Source organism: Dryobates pubescens, chromosome 26 (genome assembly GCF_014839835.1).
Source record: "Dryobates pubescens isolate bDryPub1 chromosome 26, bDryPub1.pri, whole genome shotgun sequence".
Taxonomy (NCBI): Eukaryota; Metazoa; Chordata; class Aves; order Piciformes; family Picidae; genus Dryobates; species Dryobates pubescens.
The window spans coordinates 17,160,370-17,178,202 of NC_071637.1; the positions used below are offsets into that span (position 1 = coordinate 17,160,370).

The 17,833-nt window shown below is 56.8% G+C and overlaps 1 protein-coding gene across 1 annotated transcript; it reads right to left on the reverse strand.

Annotated features, from left to right (window-relative positions):
* Nucleotides 1–12,833: 12,833 nt before the first annotated feature.
* SOX18 (SRY-box transcription factor 18) lies at nt 12,834–16,741 on the reverse strand. Its single transcript, XM_054173702.1, has 2 exons — nt 16,090–16,741; nt 12,834–14,068 (listed from the first exon to the last, which is right to left on the reverse strand). Exons 1-2 carry the CDS (start codon nt 16,502–16,504, stop codon nt 13,218–13,220), a joined length of 1,266 nt encoding a protein of 421 aa, XP_054029677.1. The 5' UTR covers nt 16,505–16,741; the 3' UTR covers nt 12,834–13,217.
* Between the last annotated feature and the right edge of the window lie 1,092 nt (nt 16,742–17,833).

Here is a 17,833-nt window from a genome sequence, read left to right on the forward strand (position 1 = left end):
CTTGCCACCGCCTGGGTGCCCTTGGCTGCGTGTGGGCTCACTCCATCAAGCTGCTGTCCTACCTCAAGCTGCTCCCAGCACTGCCCCCGGGTGTCCCTGCGCCTGCTCCAGGCCTCCTGCTTCATTTTCACAACCACTTGACAAATGAGAGGCTGACCCTACCAAAGCCCAGCTGTGGATCCCTGGGCTCTGGTGGCAGCCTTAGCTCCCATGAGATGATGCCAGCACCCCTGCCCTGTTCCCCTGCTTGCTCTTAGGAAGCTCTGCAGAAACCTTTGCCTTTGGGTCGGGCGCTGCCAGCTCGGAGCCGTTCTCTATTCCCCAGCCGAGTTCCATGTGCTGGATATGAAGTGACAGGGCATTGTTACCAGGAAGAATTAAAACCCAACAAAGGGGAGAGCAGCAGCAGCTGGAAGGAGGAGATGGAGCAAGCTGGGCTCGCTGTAACCCTTCACGGGCAAGGAAGGCAGCGTGGGCAGGGGTCTGGTGCCGTAGAATCATGGAAGCCCAGCATGCATGGTTGGAAGGGACCCTCAAAGGTCATCTTGGCCAACTCCCCTGCAGGGAGCAGGGGCACAGAGTCACAGAATGGTTTGGGTTGGAAGAAATCTTCAAGATCATCCAGTTCCAACCCCCTGCCATGGGCAGGGACATCTCCCACCAGCCCAGGTTGCTCAAGGCCTCATCCAGCCTGGCCTTGAACACCCCCAAGGATCAAGTAGCCACAGCCTCCCTGGGCAGCCTGCGCCCTGGAAAGAATTTCTTCCTAATTTCTGGTCTAAATCTCCCCACTTCCAGCATCTCCAACTAGATCAGGATGCTCAGGCCACATCAAGTTTGACCTTGAATGTCTCCAGGCATGCAGCTTCCACCACTTTTCCTGCACCCCAGCTCTACCACCAGTGCAGGAAGGAGCAGAATGGGAGGTGAAGGTGTCCCCATCACACCCCCACCTGAAGATGTCCCAGTGCAGAACATGGACAGGACACTGAATTGTTCCCCATGGAGAAGGAGGAACTCATGCCCTGGAGGGTCATACACCAACAGGATTTTTTCCCCAAGATTTAGGGATGCTGGGGAGTTCCTCAGTCCCCAAATCCCTGCTGAAGGATGGGATGTGCAACATGGGGACCACCCAGGACTTTCCATCCCCTCCCTGCAGCAAAGGCTTATCAAACAGTGGAGCAGCCTCCCCTGGGAGGTGGCTGAATCCCCATCCTTGGAGGTGTTTCAAAGCCACAGAGATGTGATGCTGAGGGACAGGGTTTAGCACCAGCCTTGGTAGACTTAGAGAAGGGTTGGGCTCGATAATCTATGATTCTGCTCCTACTTACTGCTAGGAACGATTTCCTTGCTGCAGGAGTGGTCAGGGACTGGCACAGGCTGCCCAGGGAGGTGGTGGAGTCCCAGTCCCTGGAGGTGTTCCCTGTGGCCATGGCACTTGGGGCCACGGTTTGGTGGCCATGGTGGTGTTGGCTTGCTGGTTGGACTGGATGACCTTAGAGGGCTTTTCCAACCCCAACAGTTCTGTGCTTCCAAGGTCCCTTCTCCAGCCACCCGTGGGGATGCAGCTCCCACCCACCCCAGCGGGCTGGCCCCCAGCGCCCTGGCGGCGAGCGCGGTGCCAGCGGCGGCAGCGGGACGAGGCCACGTCCCCAGCCACGGGCCTGGCTCCAGCTGGGCTCTGTTTTGTAAGGACTCCTGGGTCTCTGTGGCGCAGAGATAAGGCCAAGAATTCAGGGTCGGATCCAAATATCCCGTCCGCTTCCTCCCGCGGCCGCGCCGCTCCAGCCTGCTTGTCTCATTTCCGCAGCCGCGTGCTGGGGACAGCTTCCTGTTTTCCCCCCTCCTGGCCCCGGGGAGCTGGGGCTGGGGGCTGCAGGGCTGGGGGGTGCGGGGACGAAAGGGCAGGACGACGGCGCGGGCAGGGATGGGCAGCTGCCCGCCGCGCAGCCTGGGGGGTCTGCGGCGGGCTGGGGGTTCCTGGGTGGTCCCGGAACGGGCTGGCAGGTGGCTGTGGTGGGCATGTGGGTGCTGCGTTGAGCTGAGATTGCAGCTGAGGTTTGTTCCCTTTCCTTTGGTTGGTTCTTCTTTTGCTTTGAGGGGTTTGCTGTCAAGAGATTCAGGGTCCCTCCAGAGCAGCCTCTCTGTGCCAAGGAAGGGGACAGCGGTTGCAGGACAGCCTGTGTCCACCTGAGCATCACCCTGGCATGGAAGCAGGGATGGAGCTGGGTACCGGTGCTCAGCCCAAGAACTGGGGTGGAGCCAGGTACCATTGCTCAGCCTGGGAACGGGGATGGAGACTGGCACCAGTGCTCAGCCCCAGAACCAGGATGGAGCTGGGTACAATGACTCAACCCAGCTACAGAGGAGCAAAGCCCAAGGCTGGGGGGACCCTGCCCTCCATGGGGAGGTAAACCTCCCTTCAGCACAACTATTTTGGGTCCCTCCAGTCACACCACCCACCGAGGCGTGGGAGAGCAGCATCCCCGTGGAACTGCCGCCTCCCAGGGGCTGTGCTGCTGGGGCGGGGGGGCTGGGATGCCGCTTCGCCATCCCAAATCACAGCTGCAGGAGAGGAGGGATCCGCTCTGGGGCTCCGCTCGCTCTGAGCACAGCATCCACCGGCCGGTGGGCAGCCTCATGCCCTGCCCTGATTTCGGGGAGGGGAGAAGGCTCTTGCCCCCCAGCTGCCGGGCCGAGTGTGAGTGTTTACTCGCCGCCTTTCTCACCGCTCGCAGCGTGGCAGGAGGCATTCAGCGGCGGGAGGAAGCGAGCGCAGCAACTGAAACAACAATGGAAAGGAAACGGAGCTCGAAAAATTCTCCGTTCATAAATCAGCTGAACTGCAGGTGATCCCCGGGCAGCGGCCAGCGAGGAAGAGCCCTGGCAGATCCTGCTCCCCCTGCCACCCCAGGCAGGGATGGAGGGGAGGACTGGAGTGCTTCAGAGGGGTTCTGGGTGATGCTGGGGGTGTCCGTGTGCCCAGGACTGCACATCGAGGGCTATGGGGCAGGTGAGGTGCAAGAGCTTTTGGGTTCATTGTTATTGAGCAGTCTTGAGAATGGTCTTGAGGAGAAGGACTTGGGGGTGCCAGCTGGTGACAAACTCCCCAGGAGCCAGCAACGGTCCCTGGCAGCCCAGAGCCAGCTGAGTGCTGAGCTGCAGCCAGAGCAGGGAGAGCAGCAGCACAGGGAGGGGATTCTGCCCCTCTGCTCTGCTCTGCTGAGACCCCACCTGCAGCACTGCCTCCAGTTCTGGGGCCCCAAGAAGAACCTGGAGCTGCTGGAGAGGCTCCAGAGGAGGCCACAAAGCTGAGTCTGCAGAAACTCCCCTGTGGGGACAGGCTGGGAGAGTTGGGGCTGTTCAGCCTGGAGCAGGGAAGGCTCCAGGGAGACCTCAGAGCAGCCTTCCAGTACCTGCAGGGCTCCAGGAGAGCTGGGGAGAGACTTTTGACAAGGGCTGGGAGTGCCAGGAGGAGAGGGAATGTCTTTGAGCTGGAAGAGGGCAGATTGAGACTGGAGATGAGGAAGAAATTCTTTGCAGTGAGGGTGGGGAGAGACTGGCACAGGCTGCCCAGGGAGGCTGTGGATGCTTCCTGCCTGGAGGTGTTCCAGGCCAGGCTGGATGAGACACACACACACATGTGCATACACAGACACACACACATGTGCATACACACACACATGTGCATACACACACATGTGCATACACACACATGTGCATACACACACACGTGGGCATGCCTGCCGCCCAGCCTGGGCACATGCAGAGGAATGCAGCCGGCCTGGGATGGGATTGGATGGGATGGGATGGGATGGGATAAGATGGGATGGGGCACGGAGGCCATGCCCCACTGCTGTGTCGCAGCTCCTCGGACCTGGCAAAGTAGGGAGAGGTGTCTGCTGTGGTTCCTGAGGGGGTGCAGGGCAGCCCCCATCTCTCTCTTCCCTCCTCTGCAGCTTCATATCTGCTTTTGGAGGTGAAAGGCACAGTTTGTGAAGAAGCTGAGCCGAAGAGCTGTGCTGCAGGACATGCTGGGGTTAATGGGAGACAATCCAGGGCTCTCACTGGATGGGGCCATGGCTCCTTGCTGGGATCTCATAAAGGCTTTTTCCTCCTTAGGAAAAGGAGCTGCTGTCTTGGGACAGGCTCCTCAGAGCTGGCAACAGCCCTGTGAGGGCAGGGGCTGGATGTGGGCAGGGAGTATCTCTCAGTCCCAGCCAGGTCCTGCAACATCTGGCTGTGGGTGAGATGGGGACCAGTTTGTACCAACCCAGGTCTTCCTTCTTCACTGTCCCCTCTCTGCCAGGGCTGAGACCTAACCCTAGAACTACAGAACCATTCAGGTTGGAAAAGACCTCCAAGACCATCAGGTCCAACCTTCTACCCAACACCTCCATGACCACTAGACCATGTCTCAAAGTGCCACATCTACTTGTTTTGTGAACACCTCCATGCAGGGGGACTCCACTGCCTCCCTGGGCAGCCTGTTCCAATCCCAGACTGCTCTTGTAGGAAAGAGAATCTTCCAACCTAAACCTCCCCTGCAGCAGCTTGAGGCTATTTCAAAGGACCATGGTCCCAGAGGCAAACAGCTCCTTTTCCATACCCATAAGATGGTCCCAAAGACCAGGTTGGTGCCAGCAGGCTGAGTTTTATAGCGCAGGAAAGCATCCAGTTGTGCTCCCCATGCTGGGAGAGCCGGGAGGGATTGTGTGTCCCCTCTCTGCTGCTCTCCATCCCCCCTCCTCCTCCTCCACGGTTTCCTTGTCATCTTCTCTTTCAGCAGAGCTGGAGGAGCAGGAGACCACCGTAAATAACTGCTGTGTCTTTAAGCTGTTTGGTAGGCTACAAGCAAAGGCACTCGCTGAATTACAGCTTTTTAATCAAATACATGTAACCATGTCACTTAAAGTGCTCACAAATAGCAGTGAGAGCAAAGAAAAAAAACACCAACCCACCCCAAGCCCAGCACAATTGGAAGAGCACGAGATTAAAACCAGCTGCTGGCTTACCCCCACCGCAGTTAATAGTTTTTGAATGTTCTGAATGAGAGAGAAACCAGAGCCAAGCTCCACTTTCATGTCCATCTTTCTGATCGAGCCCTGTCAGATGGGGAGGGGCAGGGGGGAAGCTGGGCAGCCTGGCACAGAGGCAGGGGACGTGGAGGGTTCTGCTTCTCCCATCCTCTCGAGCCGTCTCCCCGTGCCAGTGGGGATGTGGAGCCGGTGGTCTCCCTGCAGGCAAAGCAGCACAGCCTGGCTGAGGTCCAGCCTGGGGATGTTAGCACAGGTTGTCCGGGCTCTGAGGGTGGGAGGGATGCTGCCCGGAGACATCACCACTGCGTTGCACGTCCACTTCCACCAAACTCAACCCCACCTCCTGATGCCGCTTCCTGCGCGCTGGCATCGCCGCTCGTCCCTGCGGGCGCCGCGGCGCCACGGTGCCCTCAGCATCCCTTCCTCCGAGTGTGCTGGCCTGGTCCCTAGCACCACGTCCTCCTACCACATCCCCCCGGGGCACACACAGCAGGACCACCTCAATGCCTACCTCCAGCCTCGCCGGCCTCCGACCCCCAGCCCAGCGGCGGCTGCCAAGCAGCCCGGGCCGCGCGGCTCCCCTCCGCCGTGGGCCGAGGCTCATTAAGCGCGAGGCAGCGACCACCAAATATGTCAAAACACCCTGAAAATTTATTGTTCCATACCACACGTTTGAGTCTCTTGAACTGCAGCCAGGGTTTCTCCCTCTCCACCATGGGGCCTATCTGCTGTCACCGGCACTGGGGTGTATCTGTAGCCCCCTTTGCCTTCTCTCCCCCTGGGTTTTTTGGGTTTCTTTTTTTTCCTTCCCCCCTCTCTCCTCCTTCTTTCTTTAACTGAAAAATACAAACAATTGATGGAAAATGTACATTTCTTCCATATGGGATGGTCGGAGCGTGGAGGGGAGCCAGGAGAGTCATTTTTAGGCAGACTCCTCTCTCTCCAGCGGATGGCTGGATGGCTTCCCAGAAACGGCCCCGCGCGGCCCGGCCTGACTCTCCCCACGAGCCTCAGACAGCCTCTGACGCTCCTGCGCTGCTGGGGGGGTGTGATTCAGCTCTCTGCTGGGAGAGACCCCCCCAGGGGCTGCTGAAAGCAGGAGGAAGGAGAGATTTCTGTTGAGACCCCTTGTGATGTCCCAGAAGGGCTGAGCTCAACTGTGAGGGAGGTGATGGGGAAGCTGGGTTGGGTTAGGTAGGCTAGGTTGATTGGTTGGGTTGTGATGGGTTAGGTTGGAGTAGGTTCATTGCTTAGGTTGTGGTTCATTGGTTAGGTTAGGTTAGGTTAGGTTAGGTTAGGTTAGGTTAGATTGATTGGTTTAATTGTGATGGGTTAGGTTGGGGGAGGTTGGCTGGGTTGTGTTGAGTAGAGTTAGGAGGGGTGAGGTTGGTTAGGATGGGTTAGGCTGGTTTGGATGGGTTGTTGGTTGCCTTCCCTTGGGTTGGGTTTCCTCTGGTTGGATTAGGTTGCCTTCAGCTTGGTGAGGTTATTTTGGGTGGGGTTGGCTAAGGTGGGTTGTGCTGGGCTGGGTTGGCTCTGACTGTGTCACGTTGGTTGTGTCAGGTTATGCTGTGCTGTGGTGGCTGTGATGGATTAGGTCGCATGGTGTTGGTTGTGTTGGTTGTACTGGGACAGGGTTAGGTGGCCTCTGGAGAGCACTTCCAGCCTTCCACAGCCTTTTGGCTTCTGAGTGCACCCCAGCACTGCTGGTTCAGCTCCAAAGAGGGGCACAAAGCAGCTCTGGTGGGGGGAAGCACTGGGGGGAAGAAGTCTCTAGACTGGTCCCTGACTGATGCAGTGAGGACCAAACCTGCCTTCCCGTGGTCAGCAGGAGAGCCAGGCATGGTGCTGGATGAGCAGATCAGTACTGTGGGGCTGCTGCTGCCGGCCCCAAGGCAGGAGGAGGACTGTGAGAGCTGATGGGGGTGATGCCAGGAGCTGGGGAGCCACAACCAGAGCTCTACTGGTGCTGGAGAAGCTGAGCCTCAGAGCGAGAGAACCCCAGAAGAAATGACTTGCAGGCTGTGCAGCCTTCCCAGGGCACACCACGGCTCCTCGCTGGCCTCTTTGCCTTTTCTTTCACAAACCCTCTCATATTTACAACACTGTGGCCCCAGCTCTCTGCAGGCAGCTGCCCCCCTGCCAGCATCCAGGGAATGGCGCTGGGAAACTGCTCTGGAGCAGAGCTGGGAGAACATCCGTGCCCACCCTGCGCTGCTCTGCCCGCCGCGGGCACGGCCGTGGGGGACGTGTGGCCTTTCCTGTCCTGCCAGCAGCAGGGAGAGCTCCAACCATTGCCTTTCCCAAACCGGGCTGCAGCGCAGAGACCTGGGGAAGGTTTGGGAGCTTTCCCTCTGCTCGGTCGGGAGAGGTTGTGCTGGGAGCCTTTGAAGCCTTTCCCTGCAGCTCAGCCCTCTCCCTGTGGGTAGCCTCTCCGCTCACATCTCCAAGCACTTCGCTTCCCACCTGAAAAGTGATAATTAAAAAACCCCAACCTGGAAACTTCACTTTGGGCTTTTTCCAAAGCTCTCTTTCTCGAGTCAGGAAATGTTTTTGGAGCAGTTTCCCACCAACAGGTTTGGTTTTGATAAATTTTCAGGATGGTTTTTATTCTGATGGAAGAGGGGAAAGCAAAATAAATCCCATCAGCAGCCCTGCAGCAGCTGCCTGGTGCCGTGGGGTGGGGAAGCAGCACCCCCAGCATCTTCCCGTTCCCAGCCATGTCCCCACCGCAGGGAGCTGTGGTGGTGAACTCCCAAAATACATGGATTGAGAAGCTCTAATTCCCTCTTAACATCCCCACCAGGGTGACTTCAGCGAGGCTGTGTGGCTGTGGGGTGTGGTGGTGCTGGGGGGGTGTCCTCTCTGCTCTGCTCCCAGCCAGGATGGCTCCAGCTGTCCCAGCTCCCAGCGGGTCCCTGCTGCAGCTTTGGCCTCAGGAGTGATGAGCCTGGAGCTGTGAGGGGCCACTGGCACAGGCTCCTGGGATGTCTGGGTGATGCCATCCTGCCCCTATGGTGCCCTCAAACCCAGAACCTCCAGAAACCTGGGTGGAGAACCTCCAGCAGAACCCACATGTGCACATGGGTAAACATCTGGATATGTCCATGGATACACAGACATGGGAAATCTCATGGAGACACTTGTGGAAGCAGAGAGGGAGGCACATGTGGATGTGCAGATGGATACACACGTGGACACACACAGGGGCGTGCACATGGAGATGCACACAGACATGTGCATGCACATGGATGCACACATGGAGAAGTGGATCCACATGCATGTACACATCTGGATGTGCAGAGAAATGCACACAGGGATGCTCACAGACTTGTGCAGATGCAGAGCTGCACACACATGGCCACAGAGACTGAGATCCATGCACATGGATACCCAGGGACGCACACACACATGCATGGGTGCATGCAGTGATGCACACACTGACACACATGAGTGCATGCACAGGGATGGCCTGGATGCCTGCAGGGTTGCACACATGCAGGGATGCACATGGGCACAGACACCACATGCCACCCTGACAGGGGCTGCTGGCACCCACATGCGTCACTGCAGAAGCAGTCATGGGGCAGTGAGCCCTGGGTGGCATCCACCACCCCACATGCCCAGAGAATGTGGAGCAGATGCCACCAGCCCACGAATCCCAGGCAGGCTCTCGGTGGTGCCTCCCCCATCTCAGCTCCACGGCAGCCCCGGGAAGGCTGTCAGGGTGGACTGTCAGCATTTCCATCTACCTGTCAAATGCCTTCTCCACATTTCTGCTGTAACGACCTGCTAAGAGCCTCTTGCTCCTCCCCCCCACAGTCCAGAACCATCAGGCCTCAAGTTTTGGAGAGATTAAGTCATAAAAATCAGAAGGGGCTGCGTGGTAACAGCCCCAGCCTGAGCCATAACGGCAGTGAAATCATCCCCCAAATATTCCAGCCCCATCCATTCCCAGTCCCTCATCCCACCTGAGCCACCGGCACGAAATACAACACTGGATGGTTTCCTGGTCCCAGCACGGCTGCATGAGGGTGGGGGCAGGGAAAGGAGCTGATGTTAAAAATACAAAGGTCCTCCCAGTGCCCTGGAGGTGCAGGATGTGTCCTGGGAGGGCTGAGACTGTTGAGCTTCCACAGGCATGGCTGGAGCAGCTCATCCCATGCCCCAACCCTAACTAATCCCATGCTGGGTTTTCTGAGCTGTGGTTTGCCTTAACCATCCTCCAGCTGAGCAAAGCCAAAGAGCCAAAGCCCAGTGAAGCTGGGAGAGGGTGGATTTGGCATCCAATGGAACATGGGTCGCTAACTGGGGTGGCAAAAGCTTGGCAAGGAGCCAGCAGCTCTTCAGGCTCTGCTCTCCTGATGGAGCTGGGTCAGCCCTGGTGCACAGCACCCACTTGGTGCTATAGCAATGATGCAGCCCCCTGGTTCCAGCATAGAATCACAGAATCAGTTTGATTGGAAAAGACCTTTAAGATCACCAAGTCCAACCATTCTCTAACTGTACCAAACCTGGTGCTAACCCATGGCCCTCAGCACCGCATCTCTGTGGCTTATAAACACCTCCAGGGATTGTGAGTCCACCACCTCCCTGGGCAGCCTGTACCAGTGGCTGAGAGCTCTTTCAGTGAAGAAGGTTCTTCTAAAGTCAAACCTAAACCTTCCTTGATGCAACTTGAGGCCATTTCCTCTCATCCTCTCTCTTGTTCCTAGGGAAAAGAGACCAAGCCCCACCTGGCTCCAGCTTCCTTTCAGGGAGCTGCAGAGAGCAATGAGGTCTCTGCTCAGCCTCCTTTTCTCCAGGCTGAACACCCCCAGCTCCCTCAGCTGCTCCTCCCCAGCCCTGTTCTCCAGACCCTTCCCCAGCTTCCCTGCCCTTCTCCCGACCCACACCAGCACTTCAATGTTCTTCTTGGAGTGTCTCAACACTTGAGTGCTGGCTGAAGGTGTGTGCTCAGCAGTGCTGAGCACAGGGGCACAATCCCTCCTCTGGCCCTGCTGGCCACACTAGTGACAAGCACCCCTGGGGTGTTTATGGATGGGAGTCGCCATCCATCACCCTGCGGTTTGCAGTCCGGAACCCACCCCAGCTCCACAGCAGCAGCATCTTTGGCCACAAAGTGAGCCAACTCTCTACTCCCTCTCCCCACTTCTACATCAAAATGCCATTCTCAACAGTTTTACAGCTTTGGGAAGCCTCCACTCCATGCCCAGCCATGCTCCCCGTGTCTGCAAACACCCCAAACCGGGCGGCACTGGACCCACATTGCTCCAGAGCGAGGAACCGCTGCCAAAAACCCACCCCGAGGATTTGTAGCCGTGCTCGGGGCTCAGAGGCGAGCTGGCACAGCCCGAGCTATGGGGAAAGAAGGGAATTTCTGCTGGAGAAAAATGACTTCACTCTTCCTCCACGGTGGGATCCGGCCCCGCGGGGCAGCTGGGCGAGGGCCGGCGCGCGTCGCCGCTTTGAAGCGCAGGAAGTGATCGCATCCTCGCCTGGAAGGTACCTGGAAGCTGGGGGCTGGAAAATGAAGTCAGGGTTTGCTTTCCTTTGCCCCCCTCCTACCCCCGCCTCCTCATCTCCTTCCTCCCCGGCTGGAGCGGGATGAAGCTCACGGCCGGCTGCTTCCTTTCATAGTCATCGTCAGCGGCACAGGCACAGGATGCTTCTCATTTGGGGTGGTGTTTGTTTGCCGCGGCCCTGGGGTTCTGGCACCCGCCCGGGCGCCCGCCAGCCCTCCCGTGTAGGTAGTGAGGTCATTTTTCCATGCAGTCCTCCTTTCTTTCGTGTTTTATTTCTCCTTTTTTTTCACATGCTGTATATGGAAAGACAATGAAGAGCCTTGCTGGCGTTCCATGGGAACACGCCGCCGGCCCCCGGAGCGCTCCTCGTTTGTTAGCGCTTCGCCTCGAACAACAACAACCACCAACCCTCCCCTTACCCCCCAACACCCCCCCCCAAAATGAAGTGAAATAATGAAGTGAGTCAGGATTGAGTCCTGTTAACACTAATGTGAATTTAATTTAGGAGAAGCTCGAAAATTAATGTCATTTGTTAAATATCCATTTCCCCTAAAAGGCAATTCTGTGCCAACAACAACAACAAAAGGACTCTTCTCCCATCCAGCCTGGGTCGGGGTGGTTTGGGTTGCTCTTGGGTTGGGGCTGTTGTTTTTTTCCTCAAATCGCCTTTTTTGGTGCTATCAGCCTGGTTTAAATCACCCAGCGCTCAAGGAACGGATGCCACCGGGGTTTCAGGCAGCAGATTGTCATTTCTCCTTTGCAAATTGAACACAAAAAGACTGTAAATCATGAAAGGGCTTCGTGGGATGGAGCTCCAGCAAAGGCCGGCGATGGCTCAGCCAGATGCGCTGCTTAGCAGAGCTCTGAGAGAGCCTGGGAGGTGGAAGAGCTCCTGAATAGGAGGGGTTTGTCCAGCTCCAAGCACTCAGGTGGAGCTGCTGGAGCAGCCAGGCTCTGGGGGTTTTTTCTAGGGGGGGGTTCCATGGGAAAATGGGGTGAGCCATGGAGACCACAGTGGCAAAGCAACAACCACGCAAAGACCCCTTTTGGAGGAGGAGGATGGCCGCGGTGGCGTTGGGTTGATGGTTGGACTCAACGGCCTTAAGAGGTCTTTTCCAACCCAAACAATTCTATGGCTTATTAAATCTGACTCCCTGAACAGCTGCTTCTCCTCCAAAGGCCATCACGACACGGTGATGCGCGGGCCACCAACCTCCCCACGCAGCTACCGGAGCCGCCGGCTTGTCCCAGCAGCGCTGCTGGGGGAAGCCCGAGGGCGGGCGGGCCGGAGGCAGCCTGGAAACGAATTCATTTGCCAGGTTGTCAAAGCATTCAGCAGCGGCTTCAAAATAAAGGGGGGGGGGGGAGGCAAAAAATACAACCCCCCAACAACAACAACAAACAAAAAAGGGCCAAGAAAGAAGCAAATCAAAGTCTGGCAATGGCTGGGGCAGCATGCATTGGCGGAAAGAATGTGTTCACACAGGCAGCACACAAGATGGGAACAATTAGATGAAGATGTTTTAATAATTAACCAGTATAAAACAGTTTGCTCTCCATACAGCTCTAGACAATAAAAGTGTTTGCAGCCGTTATCCCCCCCCTTTTGTACAAAAAAATAATCATTCCAGTCAATTGTTCCTCAATATTTACATTGTCCTTCCCTTTTGCACAAAATAGCTCTTTTTTCCCCTTTTTTCCCTTTTTTCTTCCCACTCCCCCCTTTTAGCTCCCTTCCCATTTTTTTTCTCCCCATTTTTCCTCTCCCCATTATTTTCCTCCCCATTATTTTCCCCTCCCCATTGCTGTTTTTCCCTCCTCATTTATTTTTTCCTTCCCCATTTTATTTTTCCCCTCCCCATTTCTCCCCCTCTCCATTTTTTCCCCCTCCCCATTCCCCCTCCCCTCCCCCTTTTCATTTCTTGTTTTGCTACATAAACGCTTTCGATCTCGTGGCTATCCCTTGATTTTTCTCCTTAAAAAGTCCAATAAAAACCAAACCACCACCCCCAAAAGACATTAAATACCATTTTATATATAAAAATGCTTAGTAAAAATATACTTTTGTTGCCCAATTAAAATATATTGCTGAGAATACAGTAAAAAAAACCTGTCCTAAAGCCCACCCCAACAGGCACCAGCGCTTCCGTGGCCCCGGCAAAGTCTTCTCCAAAGGTTGGGTTTCCTTCTTCCACTCCTCTCCCCACAAGTTCTCCTGCCCTTGGGTTTGAGATACTGGGGGGAGGGGGGAGGGGGGGGCAGCTCGGTTTTGGCTCATCCTGGAAGCAGTTGTTTCAGGCAGGATTTACTGGGATTGGCTTCGAAATGCCCCCTGGAGGTGGTGGGAGTTGTGGGTAGACCCTGCCAAGGGCTGGAGGGCAGGGAAGCGCTGGGACAAGGCGACTATCATCTGTGTTACATCGTTCTATGGCGTATCAGTGAGTTCAGCGTGGGGCTCCGCAGAGGCAACCCCCCCAGAAACCTTCAAAAGAAAACAAACAAACAAACAAAACCAAACAGAGAAAGCAAGCAAGGCATTTAATGAGATACTCTAAATATTATGGAGCTTGTGGTTAAAGGAGGATGGCTTTTTGTTGGGAGGGGAGAGCTGGGGCTCTCCCACGTGAGGGCACTGGGTGGTGGCACCGACCTAACCGGTGATGCAGGGGCTATAGTAAACAGCGCTGCTGGCATCGGACAGGGCTGATATCAAGCTGCTCTCCTCACAGGAGATGCTCCTAGGAGTCACTTTGGACAGGGAGACATGGTAAGGGAGTCCCGAGGCGTCGGGACGAGTCCTGCTCATGTTCAAATATTGGTCAAACTCGTTGCGGTCAACGTCTGTCCACAGCTCGGTTTGGTTCAAGTGATCCACGCTCTCCATGTGGTGGGCTTCAGGCGGGGGTGAGAGCTGGCCCAGGTGGGCAGAAAGCCCGTTCTGAGTTCCTGAGCACATCTGGTTGTAGTATATGCTGGAGGGATGGGGAGTCCTCATGGCGTCGGCCAAGTGTGAGGGGGTCTGAGCATAGGGCACGGCCACGTCCCGCCCCATGCACTTCTCCTGGGGAAACTCCATCTGGTGATGGTGGTGGTAGCCACGAAAGGGCATCATGCTGCAGTCATCCTGCATGTGAGGGGGGAAAAACGCCGGCTCGGTCTGTTCCAAGACATCCAAGGGAGACATCTCAGGAGTTGGCAAGCCATAGTTTTCAATATCCGACCCCATGGAGTGGAGTTCTCTGAAGTGGTTAAGTGGGGGAGGCTGGGGGTGGCCCGGCTGGCTGCCGCCATGGTGACTCATGCTGAAGTTGTCACTGCAAGGCTGGGAAAGGTTATGCAGGAGGATATTGGGTTCCATCCTCTTGATTTTCTTGGCTTGCTTCTTTCTCCTCGGGCGGTACTTGTAGTTGGGGTGATCCTGGAGGTGCTGGATCCGCAGCCGCTCCGCCTCTTCCACGAAGGGACGCTTGTCGCTGGCGCTCAGCGCCTTCCACGACTGGCCTGCAAGGGGAGAGCGAAGCTCTGTGACACCAGCTCGGCCGCCTGGGGACGGACAGGAGGCAGGGACGCCCGGGGAGAGGGAGCCTGTGGGCTGGGAAGAACTCAGTGGCATAGAGGTGTCCCAGTGTTGAGATGGTGAAGGGTCAGGGAATGGGAGACCAAGTAGGGCTGTCCCTGTGCCCCAGCAGCAGGCTCAGGCTGTGCCCAGTGCTTTGGTCCAGCAGGAGAAGGGGGCTCAGAGCCCAGTGGGGCCAGGAGATGTCCTCGGCCAGGGCTGGGAATTCTGCCTCCCGCTGCCCCTTGGCACAGCCCAGTCCCTGCTGCGCTGCTTCCCTGCATCCTGCATCCACAGCCCCAACTGTCCATCCCCAAACCCCGCAGCCTGCAGACTCCTATCCTGAATCCCAAGTCCCTGCAGCCCTGCATTCCAAATCCCAGTCCCCACATCCCGCATCCCTGTGTCTCTGCATCCTGCTGCCCCATCCAGCCATATCCTGCTTCCCGTTGTCCCGCATCCTGCAGCTTCTTCTACCCATATCCTGCTTCCCGTGTTCCCACATCCCGCATCCTACAGTCGTGTATCCCGCATCCTGCAGCCCTCTCTTCCCATATCCTGCATCCCTGCAGCTGTGCACTCCACAGCCCTGCACCTCTGCATCCCACAGCCCTGTTTCCTGGCATTTTGTGTACAAGCAGCTCTGTATCCTCACAACCCACAGCCTCATATTCCCCCATCCCACCATATCCCACAGCTCTGTAGCATTGCACCCCGCAATCCTTGATCCTTGATCCCATAACTCTGCATCCTTGAAGCCCATGTCCCCACAGACCTGCAGCTGCAGCCCCTTCATCCCATATCCCTACAGCTGGCATCCCACTGCCCTCTAACTTTACATCCTCATCACCATACACACTATCCCTGCATCCTACAGCACCCCATCCTTGTATCCCAGCTCCCTCACCCCTGTATCCTTGCAATCTGCATCCCATAGTCCTGTATGAGCCTGGCTAGCACAGCCCCACAGCCTTGCATCCCATGTCCCACTGCCTCACATCCTTGCAGCCCACAGCCCTGTACCGTTGCACCACACATCCCAGTGCCCCATATCCTTTCATCCTGCACTCCTAGCCCTGTATCCCTGAATCCCAATACCCTTTACCCCTGAACCCACATCCCCAGACCCATATCCCTGCATCCCAACAGCCTGTACTCCTGCAGCATAGATGCTCAGCACTGTAACTCTGTGTCCCACTGCCCCATATCCCTGCAGCCTGTCCCAATTCCCATTGCCCTGGGCTCCTGCTGCCTGCATCTCCAGCCCCATAACCTCATGTTCCTACATTCCCAGCCCTTGTAACCACAGCCCCAGCCCCATAACCACCTTTCCCTACGTTCCTGGCCCCATATCCCTGCATCTCCAGCCCTATACTCCCACATCCCTGCTTCCTCAGCTCCATACCCCTGCATCCTGCAGCCTTGGACTCCTGCAGCCCACATCCTCAGCCCCATAACCACCTCTCCCTGCATCTCCAGCCCCACATCTCCACATCCTCAGCTCCCTACCTTCATACTCCCACATCCCTGCCTCCTCAGCACTGTACCCCCATATCCTTTCTTCCTCAGCTCTATACACTTGCAGCCTGCATCCACAGCTCCACAGCCCCACAATCCTGCATCCCCAGCTCCATACTGTCACATTATCACACCCCCAACCCCACATCCCCTCATCCCTGCATTCCTAGTACCCTAACCTCACATCCCCTCATACCCAGCCCTGTAACCCCACGTCCCACAACCCTATATTCCTGCAGCCTGCAGCCCCCTGCATCTTCAGCCCCATACCCCTGCATTCCCACATCCCCGGCCCCACACTCTCACATCCCCAGCCCTATACCCCCGCATCTCCACATGCCCAGCGCCATGCTCTCACATCCCCACATCCCCAGCCCCGTACCCCTCATCTCCACACCACCAGCTCCCTATCCCCCCATGCCCTCCTCCCGCAGCCCGTCCCGCTCACCCAGCATCTTGCTGAGCACGGCGTTGTGCAGGTCGGGGTTCTGCTGCGCCAGCCGCTTGCGCTCATCCTTCGCCCAGACCATGAAGGCGTTCATGGGCCGGCGGATGCGGGAGTCCTCGCCGGCCTTGCCCTCGGCCCGGCCCGCCGGAGGGCTGTATCCATAGCCCGGTTCGGGGCTGGGCGAGCGGCTGGGGGCCGCGGCGGGGGCCGCAGCGGGGGCCGCGCCGCCGGGAGCGGGGCCGAAGGCGAAGCCGGGCTCGGGGCTGGGCGTGCGGCTGGCGGGGGAGGCGGCGCCCGGGGGGCGAGGGAAGGCGAGCCCGGGCTCAGCGGCCGGCACGGCGGCGGTGACCCATGAACAGTCGCCCCGGGGTTGCGATATCTCCTCTCGGCAGTAGTTAGACTCAGATATATTCATTCCAGCTGGACAGCACTTTGTGTCCGACCCGACCGGGTTACCGGAGAAAGAAACCGGGTCCCGCCGCTTCCCAACCGGGGGTGTCCAAGCAGCCGCCGAGCAGCAGCCCCGCCGCTCGCCTCCGCTTCAGGGGGTTTGGGGTCGGCTTGGGTTGTTTTGCTTTCTTTCCTTGTCTTTTTTTTTTTCCTCTTTTATTGTTGTTTTCTTTTCTTTTCTTTTTTTTTCCCCTTTCCCCCCCAAAAAAAAAAACTTTTGGGATGATGTTGGGCTGGAAGGGGCAAAATATAGCCGGGCTGGACCAATCAGCGGGGAGGAGGGGAGGAGGAGGAGGAGAAGAGGAGGGAGAGGAGGAGGAGATGAGGAGAAGGAGGAGGAGATGAGGGGGAGGAGGAGGAGGAATTGGGGCGTCCCCAGGCACCAGCAGGAAGAGCCACCCGGAGAGGGCCGGGCTGCCACCGGGGGGGACGCAGCTGCCCTGCTCCCTTCCTTCCACGGAGGGAGCTAAATTTTTGCTCTGCCTTCTCTTTATTTTCTCTTTTCCTCTCTTTCTCTTTCTTTTCTTTCTTTCTTTCTTTCTTTCTTTCTTTCTTTCTTTCTTTCTTTCTTTCTTTCTTTCTTTCTTTCTTTCTTTCTTTCTTTCTTTCTTTCTTTCCTTCTTTCTTTCCTTCTTTCTTTCCTTCTCTCTTTCTTTCCTTCTTTCTTTCTTTCCTTCTTTCTTTCTTTCTTTCTTTCCTTCTCTCTTTCTTTCTTTCCTTCTCTCTTTCTCCCCCTTTTTAAATGTTCCTTTTTCTTTCCTTTCTTCCTTTCTCTTTTTCCATTCTTTCCTTTCTTTCTCTCTTTTTCTCTTTCCTCCCCCCCCCCCCCCCCCCTTTCTTTTCATTCTTTTTTTCCTCTGCAAACCTCTTTTCTGGCTGCTTGGGATCAGCCTGAGCCACATTTAGCTCTGCCTGCCAGGCTGCCAGTTTGCAAGGGCACAGGGATGCTCAGGGGGCTTTGGGTTTATTTTCCTTCTGCCTTACTTCATGTGTGTGTTTTGGCCACAATTCCCCATCCAGACTTGGAAGCAGCCCTGGGGTGAAGGCAGGGTCGAGCCCTCTTCCCCCAGCAGTTTTCTGGTGGGAATTCCAGTGCCAGGAGGAGAAACAGCTCCTTGCTTTCAAGCACATGAAAAGAAACATTTCCAGAGTGCCAGCTGGGGAGGGGTGGCTCAGCAGCAGCTGGGTGACTGTGGCTCAGACCTGCCTCCTGAGCCGTGCTGCTGGGGCTGGCAGGGCCATGGCACGGCCACACACACCATGGGCACGGCAGCACACAGAGAAGCAGCTTGTC